This window comes from Cotesia glomerata, linkage group LG4 (genome assembly GCF_020080835.1).
Source record: "Cotesia glomerata isolate CgM1 linkage group LG4, MPM_Cglom_v2.3, whole genome shotgun sequence".
Taxonomy (NCBI): domain Eukaryota; kingdom Metazoa; phylum Arthropoda; class Insecta; order Hymenoptera; family Braconidae; genus Cotesia; species Cotesia glomerata.
In genome coordinates, this window is record NC_058161.1 from 7,694,158 (window position 1) to 7,714,291 (window position 20,134).

The following is a 20,134-nucleotide window of genomic DNA, read 5'->3' on the forward strand; positions in this document are numbered from 1 at the left end:
ACTTTCTTCCATCTTTTATTTAACTAAACTTTTATATAAATTTTCCTACATATTTATTGTGTTACATTTATATGCATATATATATAACATCCATTATCTCTCGATCTAAGATATAACTTTGTACGACAATTTTCAGCATCATTATAAGTATTACTGAGGATCAGGATCAGGAAGTACCGAAAACAGGATGAACTGAAAATGTGAATAGAAGAAATAATAAAAAAAGCTGTTTGATGTTGATGTTGCTTCTGCTGTTGCTTTTGGTAATAAGAAACAATGTATAACTCTATATATTCACGCATATAATTAATCATCGATCCGTGTATGTCGCAACTGGCAAGTATTCATTAGCCTCGATAAACCGTATACGAAACCACCGGTGTACCGTATAATCGAGATTCAGCGGTATTATAGGAAGTACCGGGGTTATAACCGCAGGGTGTTCCTCTCGTTTCTCGATTATTTCCCAGAGAGACCAGAGCAATGTAGGTATGTATGTACCTACGTTATCTATATATGTATATAGTAGTCGAGTCTAATGACGTGAAAAAACGAATGGATGTCCCAGATCTGGGAATGAGAGCAAGAAGCGAGGAAGTGAAGGTATACAGTAGCAAAACTAAGAACCATATATGTATGTATATATGAACAGATGTATAGATATGTTGGCTGGTGGTGATACACGTAACTGGTAAAGTTGTAACTGTAGCAGCAGCAGCATCGGAGCGAGTGGGATACTAAGTATCAATAATTGAGCAGCGTAGGGTGGTAGAGACGGGAGTGGATGGTGGATGGTGTGTTGGGTGGTGGTTGGCCATTTAGCGGTCGAATAAGAGAGGGGTTGACGACGCAATAGGGTTGGCTCTCAATGTGTGCAAGGGATATATCGAAGGATGTATCGGTGGGCCGCGGGACCGAGCTGGCCTGTTATCGACATGTCGAGGATGCCTGGCTGCAATTCCGAGAGGGAACATGATCTCTTGCTCTCTCATACTCAATTGTACCTTATGTAAGCCTTTTATATACTTGTCTCGCTTTTCGAGTACTCGATATGTGGATAACAATAAGGTACCATCCTGTATCATGATACAGATTAAGGATTGAGAAATTGTGGGATTGAAAAATATCATTTTTATTGTTAATAATGTAAGGCTAAACTAATAATTGGATACGCTAGATTTTTTAACTGATTTTGATATATTTATTCTTTTTATTAGCGGTCCGATTATACTTTATCTACTTGGGAAAAAAAGATTTCTTGAATTAAGGGGAAAAATTTATTCGAAATATTAGTCTTGAACTGAAACCAAAATTTTAAATTTATTGAAAGCAAAAATTTTTTCTATTTATCAATTATTCAATTCGCAAAAAACATTATTTTCTGTAAACTATAGTAGTCTAGTTGAGAAGTGAGTTTTCTGCGAAAAATCGACTCTAAAGTCTTAAAAATATGGCGATTGATGCATTGGATTCAGAATTTAATTCTGAGAAAGAGATATTTTTTAATTTATATGCTATTAAAAATTTCATTTGTTATAAACAAAAAACGAAATGGAAAAAAGGGAGTCTCCATTTTGTTGCTATAACTTTAAAAATATTAAAGATATCTGAAATTTGAAAAAAGATCCTAAAAGAAGAGAAAATTTTGGTAAGATAAGTCTCGACTCTCGGAGTTGTAGCTCCATTATTTATAATTTTAATTTAACGTTGAAAATTGGGCTTCGCGCGGCCGTTTCGGCGCTTAGGCGTCGCTGCCAAGCAAAGTATGCAACAAAAAATAATTATTTTAAAATATTCAATATTAATTTAAGAATCTGAATAAATTATAGTGTCATCTAGACACTTGAAGGAATGTAGCCCCGCCAAAAAAAAATTTTTAGCATGATTTTTGTTAAAGTTATCCAATTGTTAATTAACTAATTTTTCGTAGATTTGAGTTTTGATAAAATCATTATTTTATTAAGACAATAAAATGACAAAAAAAAGTTTTTCAAATATATTCAACTTGTCTATTTGTTTATAACAAATTTTTAAACAATTAACATTAAAATTTTTTTAGCCAAGCTATTAAACGCAATATGTTGATACAAAAACAACCAAAATTAAAAATGTGGGAAAAAAAATTTTTTTTATAACAGCCGGATATTTCAATTTTTCATAACTTTGAAAAATCATTATAAACAAATGAAAAAACTTTTATAAACTTTTACTACGCGGTCTTGTTCATTATTTATATAACAAGAGCTCCTAAGAGGAAAAAATTTATAGACACATTTTTTAAACTTTTATAAGAGATTTTATCAAAACTCAAATCTACGAAAAATTAGTTAATTAACAATTGGATAACTTTAACAAAAATCATGCTAAAAATTTTTTTTTGGCGGGGCTACATTCCTTCAAGTGTCTAGATGACACTATAATTTATTCAGATTTTTAAATTAATATTGAATGTTTTAAAATAATTATTTTTTGTTGCATACTTTGCTTGGCAGCGACGCCTAAGCGCCGAAACGGCTGTGCGAAGCCCAATTTTCAACGTTAAATTAAAATTATAAATAATGGAGCTACAACTCCGAGAGTCGAGACTTATCGTACTAAAATTTTCTCTTCTTTTAGGATCTTTTTTCAAATTTCAGATATCTTTAATATTTTTAAAGTTATAGCAACAAAATGGAGACTCCCTTTTTTCCATTTCGTTTTTTGTTTATAACAAATGAAATTTTTAATGGCATATAAATTAAAAAATATCTCTTTCTCAGAATTAAATTCTGAATCCAATGCATCAATCGCCATATTTTTAAGACTTTAGAGTCGATTTTTCGCAGAAAACTCACTTCTCGACTAGACTGTAGAGAATTATAATTTTTTCCTTGGTTATAGTTTATAATTTTTTCAAATATAGTCACAATTTTTCTACGTAAAATATAATAAAATTTTATAAAATTTACTAGCTTAAGAAATTTTTTTTTCGATCTAAGAATTAATGTTACTTTGTTCAAAAAATTTTGGAGTCTCTTTTGAGCCTTTGAAAAATTTATGGGATTAAGAAAATGGCATAGATATTTTGTGGTATGAAATTTCTGAGCTAATTAAATTTGTAATTATCTGTTTGTTGATATGTTATTCAGTACACATAAGCACACATTCATAGACGATTGGTATTTTGCGTTTTACTGAAAATTCTGTTAAAAAATTAATCATGGGATAAAATTAACAGAAACCATTATTTTCATAAAAAATTCAAGCTACTGAAAAAGCTCTGCGATTTTTTGATTCTTTCAGAAAATTTGATCAAAATGTAGATGAAAGATTTTTAAAAATAATTTTTTGTTCTAGTGTTGAGCATCACTGTTATTATTTAATGTGGATGTAAACAAAGAATGCCGCGTGTAATTATAAACAGCGTGTATATGTGGACATAAATACAAACGGCAATTTATGGGTATGGTATTTACTTTGAGAGTAGCTTATGATTATGCAATGATTAACAAATAAAATATTTTCCACAAATATACAGCTACATTGAAATAAATATCATCTATAAAACACCCTGTAACTAGTCCCGGGATTAAATAAATATCAAGCGAACAGAGCAGGAGCAACGAGAAGGGTGGAATATAAATATGTTTAAATTGTTTAATAAAATAGAATTTGATAACGGCAAATGTTTGCCAATTTCAAATTTGCTTTTTAGTATTTATTTGAAGAAAAAATTTACTTGACTCTAATAAAATTAATCTGTCAAAATGATATACTTCACTTAGAGAAATATTTAAGTGGGTCATGATTTTTTTTTACGAAGTTTTTCAAGATTCATTTAAAGAGATCCCAGATTATAATGACGGATTTTTATCTTATTGAATTTGAAAATTTTCACCGTGATTGAATTTATTAGGATAGAATAACAACATTTGAATTTTAAAAACAACATATTGATGTAAATAATGAATTGGAAAAATCTTAAATAAGTTTTGAAAATCGAGCTTCGATATAAAAGTTTTAACTAATTTTTCTTCTACAATGGTTTTAATTGATTTTACAATTAAAATTTTAAGTAATAAAAAAAAAAAGTTTGTTTTCACAATTTTTACGTAAAATGAATTTTTACATATTTTGTAAGAATCATATTTTAAAAATTTAATTTTAATGTTAAAAATATAATTTTTAATGTATAAAAATGTTAATTTTTAATGTATAAAAATGTAATTTTTCCAGTTTTTGTACATGAAACGCAACGTTACAGTATAAAATATAATTTTTACATTTTTTTTCTCTGTAGCAAAGTAATTTTAATTTTTCAAAAATACTTTTTAAGCATTATCTTTCTTAGTCTTGTATTTCATGAATTAAATTATCAGGGATTGTTTTCCAGATATTGGTACAATAAAATTACGCTAACATGACATAATCATGACATCTCTACAATGTATCAATAATGATAAAAAATAAACTTACAAAGGTAACATTTTGTTAATGAAAGTGTTGATACAAAAATGAAACTGTAAAGAAAATAGAATAAAAAAAATATTGACTGATACTTGGGCAAAGAGTCGTCATACAGCCTGCTGACGTAACAGAAGTCTTGCAGAGTACTAAAGTATACGAGAGGGTTGAAAGCCACACCGGATGTGCAACTGTTTCGCGGTGATCGAGACGCGAGAAGCGTTTCCTCACTCACCTCCTCGCTTTCACGTTTTAACCTCCATTAGTGACCCAAGCCACCCTTGGCCCTCTCTCGCTCACTCTCATACCCTCGTCTTCTCATCCCTTTCCTTCCTTTCTCACTTTCTCTGAGCTTCCTCTGGTAGTTTACCAGCATCACACACATTTACACTTATACTTACATAGAAACCGCTTCCTCCTGACAACTTAATGTTATGTAAAAATACCAGGCGGTATCCAAGCCATCCCTTCTTTGGCTGCCTCTTGTGACCCTTCCAACAGCTACTTTTCTTCAATCTTCACTCCTCCTCTTTAAATTTCCAAACACATTATACCGGTCACATTAATGCACATAGAAAGTAATATATAGTTAGAATCGGTTATGATACTTGGTTGATTTATATATTTAAGAGACAAATACACCAATAAAGCTTAGAAATTTCTGTAGGGAAATCTATAATTCAAACACTGACTCATAAAAAAATACCTTTGGGAAATTCAAATAATCGGTTAGCGAAAAAAAATTTTTAAAGTCAATAATTAAATTTTTATGCTCAACATCCATATTATAAAAAAAACTGCTAATTTAACAGAAGAAACGTCATTTTTAAGTATAGTTCTAATTTTTGTAATCTACAACTTCGACTTTTTGAAACTCTAGAAAAAATATACACAGTAAAAAAATTTTCGTAAAATTTAATATAAAATTTTGTGTAGATGATTTTTTTACATAGAATTTATGTTAATTCTACACAAACTATTTGTATTGATCAATCCATCCATTTTTTAACACACTCAAGTGTTAATTTAAAGTAAAACTACACTTTTTTAATGTTACTGGCCAACCAACACAAAATTTATGTTAAAGAATACTCCCAGTCGGTTAGTAGTATAAATAACACTTTTTAAATGTCAATTCAATATAAAGGCTGTGTTGATGTTTTCTATAGTAACACAAATAATATGTTGAATTTACACAAAGATATGTTAAATTATGACGCCGCTCCGCTTTATTTTGCGCGGGATCTCGAGAGTACGAGCATAGTCACGTATGCCACACAAGATATTTAGACATGTGAATGTGATAGCCTCAACGTCATTTTAATTTGGTGGATTTTGATTTGTGTCATTACGTGAAATACTTAAATGCAGCGTGAAAAAAAAATTATTTTTCATTAATATATAATTAACGAGTTTATTAATAATTAATAATTAGAAATTAATACATCATTAATCCTATAATCATCTATTGCCACTGACTTGTAGTAAAGTAGCAACTATTGATTAAAATTAATTAATCACTATTTAAAAATTTTGAATACTTTATTGAGTTTTTTAACTTTGTATTTATGGGAAACAATTTATTTTTTATTCATAAATTAAAATTTATTTATATATATATTTAAATTATTAATAAAACTCACAAATTTGACAGCTGATCTAACACAAAGAAAATGTTAAAATCAACACTTTATTTGTGTTATGGATAGCATTTAAGTATGTAGAAATCCGAGAATCAGCCGATGAAAGTGAACATATTTTTGTGTTACTTTTAACACAGAATTATGCTGATTTTATCAATACAAACAATATGTGTAGAATTTACATAAATTTTGTGTAAAAAAATCATCTACACAAAATTTTATGTTAAATTTTACGAAAATTTTTTTACTGTGTAGTAAAAAAATGCATAAAAAAAAATTCTTGACTCAAACGTAAATTTTCTTGTCTTATTAAATATTGAAAAAGATTCAAAATTTCTTGAATAAAGTCCAAGTTTTCTTGAATCAAGATAATTTGATCTTGCTCCAAAATAACTTTGATCTTTTTTCAAATTTTCTTGGCGCAAGAAATTCTTTTTTCTGAGTGAAATCAATGATAAAAAAATGTCTGTGTGTGTGTGTGTGTGTGTGTGTGTGTGTGTGTGTGTGTGTGTGTGTGTGTGTGTGTGTGTGTGTGTAAAACACACACGGTAGAAGTGAAACTTTCGAAAAGTACCTGATTAAATATACTCATTGAAAAGTATTGAAAAAATAAACAGTCCCTTCATGTAAACTGTATATTTAAAATACATAAAAAAAGAATTAGGATTATTGAAAACAATTCAAATCTCATCATTTTCAATACTTTTCAATTAGTATTTTCAATCAAGGGTAGGCTACGAGAGATTGAGATAGATATAGAGTGTCAGGAGTATTAGGATAAATGTAAGGTTTATTATTTTTCACCGAGCCTAAAAATTATTTAATATTTTAATGGGCTTATTCAAGTTTACTAAGTTCTTCGCTGGACTGAGCTTAGATTAGTATAACTTGCATTGTTTTTTTTATAGATATTCTTTAGAGAGGATGTAGTCCCTTTTAGTTTTTGGTACATGATCTGCTAAGATCTCCCAAGAGCTTAGTAAACTTGAACGAGCCCAATGCAAACAATTATATTACATATATTTAGGGGTGTGTGAATAGTGTTCGAATCGAATCGAATCGAATAGTACACTTCGATTCAAAATTCGAATCGAATATTCTAATAGTTCGAATAATTCTAATAGTTCGAATAGTTCGAATAATTCGAATAGTGTAAAGGTAGTAATGAAAAGCGACAACAATGAAAACGTCGCATATTTGTTATCATATTTATGAAATATATAAAATATATAAAAGATTAGTGTAGGTATTCGAATGAAGAGTTTCGATAAGTGTAACATCAAGATGATGTTACACTTATGAGCACAGCACTTTTCGCTGATGACACAGCCATATATGCACACTCCTTCAGCGCAATAACAGCAGCAAAACAACTACAAATACATATAAACATACTGGAAAAATACTATACAGATTGGAAAATATCACTCAATGCATCCAAAACTGAATTGATAGTTTTTGCTAAAAAATACAAGAACTTAGCAATATTCCAACCAATAAAGGTTTACAAGCAAAGTATAAAACCAACTAACTCCACCAAGTACCTTGGAGTTCATCTGGATCCAAGACTTATATTCAACACACACATCAAACAAGTCATTAGGAAAGCCTTCATAGTACAGAAAAAACTATATCCCATGATGGTTAAGGGATCAACACTAACAGTTAAAAACAAAAAACTACTATACACGATGATACTGAGGCCCATATTAACACATGCATCTCCAGTCTGGTGTGGTGCATCCCTAACCAATTTACTCTTGCTACAAATATATCAAAATAAGTGCCTGAGACTTATCTTATCAGAAGGTAGATATACTAAGATATCAAAACTCCATGAAGATGCTGAAATACCACTCATCAAAGACTACATCTACAGGTTGGCAAATAACTTCTACAAACAACAACTAAGCAACAACAAACTAACAAGAAATATTACAAATGTCAGAAAACACAACATACCAACTACATACAAACATAATTTACCTTATCAAAAATTATAAATCTTTAAAAAACCAATATTATAAAAATAAAATAAATAACAAAAATAAATAAACAGACTGAGGTCTGGTGTAAATATCAAACGCAGGTTTTTGCACATTTTCCTGCAAGTAAGTCAATTACCACTCCTAACTGCTATTGTACTGCAACCATATTTTAAACAATATTAGAAAATAAGTAAAACCTAGAATAATACACATTGTTAGATTAAGCTTAAGTTTAAGCAGGAGCTACATAGAAATAAGTTAAAACGTAAGTGCAACATTGTAAATATTGTACATTTATTATTATATTTAATAAAATACTTATATATAAAAAAAAAAGTCTTCCAAGCATCAGGTCCACGGTTCGATTCCCACACGCGCCGATTTTTTTTTTTTTTTTTTCTATGGAACTAATTATTTATAATGATACTTAATGCTATATAATTATATATGGCCATTTTTCATACATAATTATATATAATTTTTTTTACCCGGGTGGGTATATAGTCTGATATACTTATATCAAGGCATATATAGTCTGATATGGCCAATTTCCATATAGAATTTCCAAATGTAGTCTATATTTACACTACTTCAATGTCTGATCGATCGGGTCTGTAGATCTCATTTTTAAAAAAATTGAATTTTCCCGGAAAAATGTCAAAATGGCGAGGTGTCCCGAGGCGGGGAGTCCAAATACACAAAGAGATATTTATTATAAATAATAAGCACACTTTCCCAAGTTGAAAAAATTAACTTGAATGAACTTAACTGCTATATAATAAAACAATTGATTTAAGCTCATGTAAGTTCATTTTTTCGACTCGGGTTACTATCGAATAATTATGAAGACTTCATTTATTCAAATAAAATGATACGAATTAATTTTTACACAAAAATTATTCAGTTTATCAACAGAAAACGGCTGTTTGAATTATTTGAACTATTCGAACAATTTGAATTATTCGAATTATTTGAATTATTCGAATTATTTGAATTATTCGAACTATTCGATTCGAAATTCGATTCGAATTTGAGGCGAATTATTCGTAAACTCGAATATTCGCACACCCCTACATATATTACATTAAGTCTTTATATTTTCACATTGAACAAATGACACGAGAGGTTTATAGTAACTGAAATAGGAAACAAATGCTCTAGTTTTAATTTGATTTATATATCTTTGGGATCAACATTTACAAGTAGGGTCAACCCCATTTTGGGCCATAACTAAGTGAAAAATTAAAACCTTTTAATTTTTTTTTATTCTGCTTATTTTTACGGCGCATTTAAGATAAAAATGTCGTGAAAGAAAAAAAAATGATTTCGATAGCTTTTTTGCCTTCGAAAGGAAAAAATTTTGGCTCATTTTTTTGGATAAAATTCCTATTTGATCTTTTTTTGATGTTTTAGATATATTTTTTTTTTTAAATTCAATCAAGCATTGAATTTCTTCAACAAAATGCATAACTAGAACAGGTCAATAAGTTTATTTCATCTGCTAGCTTTAAGAATATCATTTAATTTAATGCAGAAGAAAAATTACATGTAGTCAAGCTGATTCGGTGCATTTCAAAATACGATACCATCAACTGGAGCAAAGAGTATGCTCTCTTTAATTGCAATTGTTAAAGGGAAAATTTTAATTTAAATAATTAGATAATTATGATTAATAATTAGTTTAAAGCTTCATTGTATTCAAAATTTTTTTTTGAAAATCTTAGATTTTTTTAAAATTATGTTTTTTTAAAATTTTTTGTAAGATTAAAATTTTTTTTTTGAAATTTGAATTTTTTTGAAATTTGAATTTTATTGAAAATTTTGATTTCTTTGGAAATTTCAAATTTTTTTTTTGAAAAATTTGGCGTTGAAACTTGTTTTAAATAAATAAAAATTTAAATATACATTCAATCCGAATTTAATCCCGATTTTTTGTGTACTACACTGCGCTACAACTGGTTTTAGTTTATTCAGAAATGCATCCACGCTAACGCAAATTTTTAATTTTTTAAATATTTTTTACTAGCTTAGATAGTAGCTATTATTATTACTGATGGTAACTGTAACCATCAGGTTATATTAGAAATTACGATTTTGATAATAGTAGTAACTAGTTAAAATAATAATAGCTATTATTACTGATTACCATCATAATAGTAGTTGTAGCCATCAGGATGGTAACTACTACAATTCAGATGGTTTACATAATTATTTAAATAATATTTACTACTATCGAATTCAGTTAATAGATTTTACCATAACTAGATAGTAATCTCTACTATAAAATTTTCTCCGTGTATGGACTTATTTTTTCGTTTCATCGAGTTTGAAATCACAACGATTCTAAAGAAGTTTCACTTGAAAAATAAAAGTTAAAGTTTTCACCTACAGTTAGCTATAATGAGTAATTTTATTTTAAATAACCGCTAAAATGTCAGCTCAAAAGGGTAAAAATTGTAATAATTAAAAAAAATTAATTACAACAAGAAGAGAAGCTTAATGACAAATTTTAGGAAATATTTTACAACCTCACAAAAAAAAAAAGTAAATAAATTGAATAATTGTATTTTTTTTAAGTTATCTCGCCAACGCCTCTGTGAATTAAAAAAAAAAATTTTTATTTATCTAAAAAAATACCTATATTATAATATTCTGTATTTTAATAAAAAAAAATTTGATTGGATGTGTTTATAATTATTTTAAGCAAAAAAATTATATGATATTAAATTTTTCATAGTATCATTGCTAATAATGACAATAATAGGGACTGTTTGAAAATAGTATGCTTATGTTTTTCACATCACCAGAGAAAAACACATTCTTTTTGAATCGTGCATTATGGATATATTTTTAACCCTAGACTAGTCACCATTTTTTTAGTTTCTCGCTCGCACTATAGCGAGTCTCTATAGGTTGAGTAGTTGTTATACGGCGTCACGCTATACGGGTGACCAGTCTAGAGTTAAGATTAAATAAAAATATAAATGGATAAGCTAATCTGAAAAAAAAAATACAATAATAATAATGATAATAAGAATAAAAGATAAAAGCTGGCGCGCGCAAGCCGAAACGCAGATGCTCGTCCCGAATTTCTAAATAAACTCAGAATTTAAACCGCGACGAATAAGTAATAACATCTTTGGGTAGAATCACCCTGCGTGCTCATGCCTGCATAAACGAGGCATCCGATTTTCTGAATTTAATTGGCTTACCCGTAGATTCACTCCCCAAGTCTCTCGAGAACAAATTTTTTTTCTTACTACTTGTTTTTTACTTTATTTATGATTAAAGTTACCAAAGATTTCCCGGGTTTAAACTTTTTTTGTCTAATGAATTGAGTTCATTGGCTTATTAAAGTTTAATAACTTATTGGAGTGCTATTGATGCATTTTCTTTGTTCCATTCCTTTTATTTTGTTAAGGTATATTATATATTTATTTATCTAGTAAGTACACCAAGTTATTTTCCAGTCATAAGTAAATAAATATTAAATTTGTCGTTTTACTAATTATAAATCTACTGGAAAAATATTTATTTTACTTTCCAATAGTTTTGCACTCTCCAACGTAGCGAATGAATTTTTCGGAGTTGTCGGCCCATTTGATGAGTTTAATTGCACCGTAATTTTATTATTTATCATTAAATTTTTCGATGCGATTGATGTATTTTTAATTTGATTATTTTTATTATTGATCATTAATCTGTTTCGTTTGACGCTTGAATTATATCGAAAAATTGAAGCTGAAGGTACTGATGTTGAAGCTGATGATGAAAATGTCCTTGTTAAAGCATATTCACTGCATTTAATTTTTGATTTATCACCCGGATAAGCTAAAACTCCAGTAGATTCATTAAAAAAATTTTTATTCCACTTTTCAGTTTTTTCCGAGTTGTAAATACTTGAAGAAAATTTCTCCAATGTCGTAGACAAATCGTTTGATGCAGTAGTACTGAGTGGTAATGTAAGCCTCTCAATTATTTTCAAATGATCGTTCGGTATCATCGCTCTTTTTTTTCTGAAATTGTCGATCAAAAAACTTTTAAACTTCTGTCTCTTTATTTTTTTGCTTTTTTCTTTGAGATCTCTCAGCTTATTTCTGTTGGTCAGCTCACGACTGAAGAGTGATAAAAGAGAATTGTCATTATCATGTACTTTATGTATTGAATTATTTTGATCTGTGCTAATTAATTTATTACTCATTTTATTGATTGGTGGTAATGTTGGAAAGTTAGGTATTTTATCCTTTAGTTCTTCAAATTTTTCTAATGTCTTTAGCTGCTTTTTCTAATGAAAAAAAAACATGGTTAATAAGGTTAGGGATCTATAGTATTGATTACTTTGATCAATTACCAGATAATCGTGGACAGCCTTTACTTTCCTCTGCTCATGGAAGGTTAAGAGATGGTATGCTTTCAGTAAACGCTTGAGTAGTTTCATTTTTCCGTGCAGTTCTCCAAAAAGGAAATCCACTCTCGAGAGGTCCTCTTCTTGATGAAAGTTTGAAGAATTTTTTGGTGTGCTTTCTGTTTTCACAGCAGATTTTGCTATCAGACGAGATTTTACTGGCGAACCTTTTTCGGAAGAATTTTCCGATGGAAGCGATATTGATCCAACTGGGAATAGAATTTTCCGTTGTTCATATTTTTTCTCTGCAACGTTACTTGTTTTTCCAAGCTTTAATTATGAAAAAAATTTTTATATAATTAAAAAAATAAAATATTTTTTACTTTAAAAATTTTTTAAAAAATTCTGCTTTTTTTGAAATTTTGGCAAAATTTTTCAAATAATTGAAACAAATTTTGAGGGACTGCTTATTGAAGAAAACTGTAAAAAATACCTTTTCCTTTTCAGAATCAGTTGCATCTTCTTTTTCAACTAACCAGACTAAAAAATCTTCTAAACACTTTGGTAATTTCATACAAGTTTTCTTTTCCAATTCCTGCGTAATAATAGTTTGTAAAAGCTCTTTAACTGTTCTCATAGCTTCCACCGTTTTATCTTCCTAGTAACGCCAAATTTCTGTATTAATTGTTTGTAAATAATGATAGAAAAAAAATTGAATAATTATTTACATTACGATACTTACAACAACGGTATTATTATCTGATGAATTGGTATCATTATCAGCAGTCTTATTACTTCTTTGAAATGTCAAGCCGTCTTTTAAATAATCATTTTTATTGACCTATTTAACAAAAATATTTATTTATTCAATTTTCATGATAATAAATGTCATTAAAAGTGCTTGCCCATACTTCTTCAAATATTTTGTCAACAATTTCATCTGCAAGCAATCCGTTAGTTCGGAAATGTATTTGCGAAATATCCTTATCCTTATCTTCATTCTTATTCTCAGCTTCTCTAGCAAATCTTCTTAGTTGAAATTTTTTATTATAATGCCGTTTCTTATTTACATAAGGAAACGAGTCTCTATTAAAATGGTTTTTTAAACGTTTGTGCTCTAAACGAAAATTAGATTTTTTCAGAGAATGACTTGGGTTTGTAGAATTTATAAATTTTAAATTGTTAAACGAATTTCTCGACCTCATTTTTTTTCTTTTCTTCACAGACCTACTAAATTTTTCATTCGACACTTGCATTAATCCACGCCCGAATTTTATTCTCATGTCATCTTTATCGTCGTAATATTCCCAAGGCCAATTTGATGGCTCTACTATTGATTCTTGATCCATTATTGGCATATCATTTACAGTCAAACGTTTTTCTCTTGACTCTTGTTTTTTCTCGACTTTCTTATCAGTAGATGTATTGAGTTTCCCAGCTGGTTCTTCGTCGTTTCTTTGAGATAATTTCAGATAACTGTACCATTTAGTTTTCTTCACATAAGGAGGGTTAGTTTTTTCTGCATTCGTTAGTGCAATCTAAAATAAAAATAATTTTTATAGTAAAACATCAATTGATCATCTATATAATTGAAACAATAAGGAAAATTTTGCCTCCGCTGTTTTAATACAGTAAAGTAGAGTTTTTAATCAAATTAAGTATAATTAGAAAGGTATTGACTTGATTTTATGTCAAATTTCTTTAAAAAGTACTCAAACTATGTAATTATGATTAAAATTACAGAAAAATCATAAAGCCAGAATTTTTTTATTCATAATTTTTAAATCATGGCAGTTGCATAATGCTAATATTTTCTAATTGTTTCATATTATTGTCAGATAGATTTACCTTTTTGAACGCATCTATTTTATCATCAATTGAATTTCCTTGTTCGATTCCCCCTTTGAACATGTCATCTGTAGCTTTTAGCGCATGATAATCACTTCCGGATGAAGATGTATTGCCTACTTCAGGTGATGATCTAGTCGGAAATAAATATTACTCTCATTGAAAAATTGTCGCAGAAAACTAAAATTTACTTTGATTAAAAAAAAAGTTATTTTGGGTTAATAGTATATTACACACCTAGGGAAGTAAAGTAAGAAATGTCTCAGATCACATGTAATTGTTGGCCGAGGCGAAGCCGAGGTCAACAAACATGTGATCTGAGGCTTTCTTATTTACTTCCCGTGGAGTGTATACTATTTTTTTGTCCGACGAAGGCGGAAAGCGGCAACTTAGTTTAGCGCAGCGGGACGAAAGTTGTCACTTTCCGCCCGGAGGGCAAAAAAAAAAATTTTATTCTGTCCACAATAAATTTTCTGTTAATTTTTATAGTTAAAATTTTTATTTATTCTGTGCAAAACAATATAACAAAATAAGTTGAGTGTTTTATTTTCTATTTGCCCAAAGGATAATTTAAAACATAGAACATACTGTTAGAAAAAATGGTCGGTAGTAGCATTTATCTTGAAACTTCATATTTCAATAGCGCGTAACTTTTTAATAATAGAAAACAATAGATTTCAACGTGATTTTCAATAGAAAAAATTCATGTCTATTGAACTCGTCTGATACAATAAAAATTGAATGCATTGAGCTTTTTAATTAAAAAAAATTTCTTCAATGTTTATTTTAGTATTATATAATTATTGGTATTCATCAACTATAAATTACTAGACGTTTAGTAATTGTGAATAAAAGTAAGTGAATTTTTTTTTTTCGAACGAAATTTAAATTAGCAATTAAAATAAATTAACAATTTTTATTATCAACTATTCACTTAATCAAATCAAATCTTCATCGCAAATTCAAACCCTATTTTTCCATCTATAAAAGATAATTAAAACTATAAACTAGTTTACAAATAAAAAAAAGCATGTGCAACATACAGATCAAAAGGGATGCCATCCAAGTAATTGAAGATATCATCATCCTGAGCAGTTCTTTTGTACTTTTGGTTATCGTCTCCCGAGTTCGATTCCTCAAGAGCCAACTGAGCCTCGTGATCTTGATCTCTGTGATATCGAGCTTCGCGTCTGTGAAAAGTTTTAAATTGAGATAAAATTTAGGATCATACCTCATTGACTATTCTTCAACTGCTAACCCATTTAATTGATCATCATAATTGGTTCCTTCGTACTCCAAACTATCTTCCTCATCGTAATTATCATCATTATCCCTCTCCTCGTCATTCTGTAAATCTATATAACATGAGTTTTCAAAAATTTACTAATTAATACTCAGCATTATTTTAAAAAATTTTTCTTACCATTTTTAATTCGTAGACTGTTTCTTTTAAATGAAAACTTTTGAGAGTTTAAATTTTCTGGAGTAAGAAAAACTGTCTTAGGTTCCACGTATTTAGTTTTATTATTCATTTTTTTAATTAGAATTCCTCTATGCACTACGGGCTCACATTTCTCTAATTAAAAAAAAAAAAAGTTCAAACTAAAGACGACCATTATGTTAATTAAAAACATTAATTATTAATTATTAACCTTCATTACTATCACAGTCATCATTTTCAAGACCATTATCATCAAGATTAAACCGCCTTCTTTTCGTACCATCAGCGTGAAAAGATTTTTTGCTGTTAGTTAGCATATCAGTGGTATCAAAGTATTCTTGGTAATCATCATCATCATCATATTCATCATCAGTATCAACAGAGTTTCCAGCGTAACTCCAATAATTTTTTCTAGTTACGGACCGACCATTCCTCGTTGCAAGTAATCTACGTCTCGTTTTACGATATTGATGGTTGTTCACGTGAGGATAAATCATTTGATCTATCCATTTCAATTCATCCTTGGCACTGAGTACCTCCCTCAGAAAATTGTTTAAAGCTGGACTGTTTCTCTCTTGATTTTCTGCCTTTAAATTCAATTATATTAATTATTTTATTTCTTTTAAAACAAAAAAATTAATATTTATGTCTTTATAGAAAAATTTTTATGACTAAGCAGCTGAGAGCAGATAACTTAATCGAAGACAACAGACATAAGAGTAAAAACCAGACACAACAGCGAAAGAGTTGAATATAAATCAGCGTGTATAAGTTTCCCTCTTCTTTTCTCGTATACTTTTAATCTCTTTCTCTGCTTGTGACAATTCAATAATACTCACTACTTTCTCAACTTTTTCCTGCTCTGGTTGACAACATAACAAAATAATAAAAACAAATAAAATTCTCAATAAACAAGCATGGATCAATAACTATTGTAATATTTTTGAGTTGTAAATGTAACCTACTTAATATTTACGCTAAATAGTTATTAACAGTTAATTGCAGTTGTAATAATTCGAGATAATTTATTAACTGAAATAAAATTCAATAGAATTGCTACAATAATAATCGCAATAGAAATTATTTAGTAATTTAGATGATTATTGTTATACTATCAATACGCAGTATTTTATGAATAAAAGACAGTTGAAAAATTACAGTTTATCGTACGAGTTATAGAAATTCAGTGCAGTAAGCAAAAATCGAAAAAATTGAAGTTTTAAAATTGAATAGTTACAAATTCTGTCCGAAGTTCAATTTGAAACGGTAATTTCTCTAATTTTTTGTTTGGAAGTCACGTTTTCATTATTTTCTTTTTTTTTAACAGTCCTGTGACAAACTAAGCCGGTCAGAAAATAAATAAAAAAAGTAGTAGCAAAATAACCCGAGACTGGAATAATAAAAATAAAACAACAATATAAAATTACAGAAGTACACTGGTAGAAGAATTTATTAATTGCTAATAAATTTATTTATTTCGAAACAATTTAGACATTTATTAACCATAAATGATTATTTTTTTACCATTAATAAATATTTTTGTAGAAGAAAAATAAATTTATTTACAGTTAACATTGTTTTTTGAATGAAAGTGTATTTTTAATGACGTGATGTGAAGATTATTCACAAAAAATTTTTATAATTAAGATACACTAATAATTTTCATGGTAAAAAAATAAAAAATTTATTGCTTTATAATCCTTCAGATTTTCTTTATTTTTTTTATCAGAAAACTATTCATCTAACGGATTTAATGAAATTCTATTGTCTATTAAAGTTATTGAGTTATAAAAAGTGTTAAGTAAAATTTTCATACCCACTTTTTAACTTATAAACTGTTAATAAATACATATTTATTAATTAACAGCTAATAAATTATGTTCAACAAACAATCTGTTAAATATAAATAAACATTTTTTAACTGTTAATAAATATTTATTAATTCATCTGAAATTAAACAATCATTTATTAACAATTCATAAATTCTATTAAATATCAACAAATCTGATAATTGATAATAAAAATTTTACTTTAATTACAAAAACTATCATGATGTAGTTAAGAGTGTAATTTGTCACCTCTTATTACCTCCTCAATTAAGTGATATAAACATCTTCAATTGCGATTAAATAGAGCGTAAAAATACAAATACAAATATAATAATCATCATGATTATTATAATTATAATCATAATGAATTAAAAAAAAAGGCAAACTATTTTTTTCTCATAGCGAGCTTTCTTTCGTGGACACACAAGAAGACAATGCCATTTTATACATACACATAGAGGAATGAGGGTGAGAGAGAAAAAGATAAAAAAGCAAGAGTGAAAAAAAGAAAGACGGTATGGCGGTGCGTTATTAAAAATTCACTCCCTCCAGCAGTTGAAGTAGCCTCTGGCAATCTGCATCTCATTCCCAACGGGCCCTTGCCGCAGCTCTTACAGCCGTTCGTCGTCCTTTACTTCTTGTGTTCTACTTGTGTGTGCCAGTCCATCGGTCTTTTCTCAATGTACCACTACTACTTGTGTCGTTCTCGTCCTCATCCTCGTCCTCGTCCTCGTCCTCGTCGTCGTCGTTTATATTCGTTGTCTTTCTATTGAGCGTACCAACGTCATCTATACTCTTCTATTCAATCCAGCCCATTTCCTTTCGCGTTAAATTCTTACCTGACAAACTCTCTCTCATCTCATGAATTTATTTTTATTTTTTATCCTACCGGACGCCGGAAGCGTTACCAGCGAATCAACCGATAAATTATTTTTTTTCTTTCTTTGTTTTTATTCTTTTACTCTACTGTGATGCTGTAGTCAACGAGTCATCAGACAAACACTGATTGTTGCGGTACGACGGCGGATGGCGGTGGCACTTCTGTCGCCTATGGCGATCCTTTTTTTTTAATTTTTAATTTTTTTTTTCTCAAATTTCAAGTTTTTTTTTTGCGTTAGTCGAGCCTGATAATATATGAAACCAGAGAGTGGTACGGTGCCACCAGCCAGCCATACCGAGATCGATCACCAAATCTGGCCGATGTAAAGGTAAATTTTTAGGAGAAAGATAAAACATAAATGAAAAGCGAAAATTAAGATAAGGATAAAGCCAAAATTATGAGTTGTATAATCAATCAGCTAGTTGAAAGCATAATTCTTACTTCAGTTTCAATCATCATTTTTTTTCTTTCTCCTTTTTTTATTCCCATACCAGTAAGCCACCTCATTTCAAAACACATCAGTAGCTGACGAATTTTAAATTTTTTAAAATTTGCATTTGATTTAAAAAAATTAGGAAAACGGTTGACACTAAAGACCATCCCTGCAACTTCCCGCTAACTCTATACCCAAACGCTCAACATTTCACTTATTTTGTTTTTGAGCTCTTCGAGCTCAAAAGTACAATTTCTCTGTTATTTTGAGCTCCCCGAGCTCAAAGAGATAGCTTTATTATGCTTTTGAGCTCTTCGAGCTCAAAAGTCTGACAGAAGTTTGATAAAACACTACTTTTTGAATTTTCAAACTGCAATAACTTTTGAATGAATGAACCGATTTTTACGCAGTTGGTGGCATTCGACGCAGTTTTTGAAATTTCATAACGGATTTTTAAGTTTAAATCGATCGAACGAGAAATTTTGAAGTAATTCCAAAAAAACACTATTTTCGGTTTTCTTTCGACAACGATAACTCATGAACGAATCAACCGATTTTTAGAGGGCTAGCAGCGATCGACGTGGTTTTTTGATGTTAAGAGCTGATTAGTTTTTGGAATTGATCGGTAAAGCCGTTTAAAACTTATTCCAAAAAAACCTCATTTGAAAAAATTTTTTTTTGTAGTTTTTTTTGAGATTTCTGAAAATCTACCGGTCCGAATTATATTCAAAATCTAAGTTCAGCCAAGCCCTTCCAAATGGTACCAACTGCGATGAAATCGTTTAAGCCGTTCAAAAGTTATAAAACGGTCACATACATACATACATACACGCACACACACACCCACACACACATACATACAGACATACTGACACCATCGCGAAAATATTCAGGGAAGCTTTCTAGGACCTCAAAACGTCGAGATCTGATGAGAACTCGATTTTCGAAAAACGGGGTAAAACCAATAACTTCCCGATTTTTTAAAATTTTCAATTTTCTTAGCGGGAAGTAAAAAATATTTATTAAGACAATAAACATAATTTTCTTGAGTAAAGTAAAATTTTTTTGAACTAAGAAAATTTTTATGTCTGGTAAGACTACTTCGTTGCTCCGATAATTTTCTTTAATTAAAGGGGTATTCTGGTCTAGAATTCTAAAAAAATCCATTTTTTTGAAAAAAAAAACACCTAAAATTTATGCCTGCAGACTAGAATACCCCCCATAAGTACATTTTTTTTCTGTGTGCTGTAAATAAAAGAAAAAGTCTACAAAAACGAAACTTAC

The 20,134-nt window shown here is 29.1% G+C and overlaps 1 protein-coding gene across 8 annotated transcripts in view; it reads right to left on the reverse strand.

Annotated features, from left to right (window-relative positions):
- Positions 1 to 10,763: 10,763 nt before the first annotated feature.
- The window catches only part of LOC123263213, an 83,379-nt gene continuing 74,008 nt past the window's right edge, over positions 10,764 to 20,134 (reverse strand). For 5 of the 8 annotated variants that reach the window (XM_044725795.1, XM_044725796.1, XM_044725794.1 and 2 more), the window contains 10 exons: positions 15,920 to 16,295; positions 15,691 to 15,843; positions 15,526 to 15,622; positions 15,311 to 15,457; positions 14,268 to 14,400; positions 13,331 to 13,957; positions 13,162 to 13,260; positions 12,913 to 13,077; positions 12,426 to 12,749; positions 10,764 to 12,359 (listed from right to left, as the gene is read on the reverse strand). In XM_044725795.1, coding sequence (XP_044581730.1) covers positions 11,583 to 12,359; positions 12,426 to 12,749; positions 12,913 to 13,077; positions 13,162 to 13,260; positions 13,331 to 13,957; positions 14,268 to 14,400; positions 15,311 to 15,457; positions 15,526 to 15,622; positions 15,691 to 15,843; positions 15,920 to 16,295 — 2,898 coding nt within the window. In that variant the 3' untranslated portion in view covers positions 10,764 to 11,582. Of the gene's footprint in view, positions 12,360 to 12,425; positions 12,750 to 12,912; positions 13,078 to 13,161; positions 13,261 to 13,330; positions 13,958 to 14,267; positions 14,401 to 15,310; positions 15,458 to 15,498; positions 15,623 to 15,690; positions 15,844 to 15,919; positions 16,296 to 20,134 lie in introns of those variants that run through there. The other 3 variants (XM_044725798.1, XM_044725797.1, XM_044725799.1) reach the window with 3 other exon arrangements.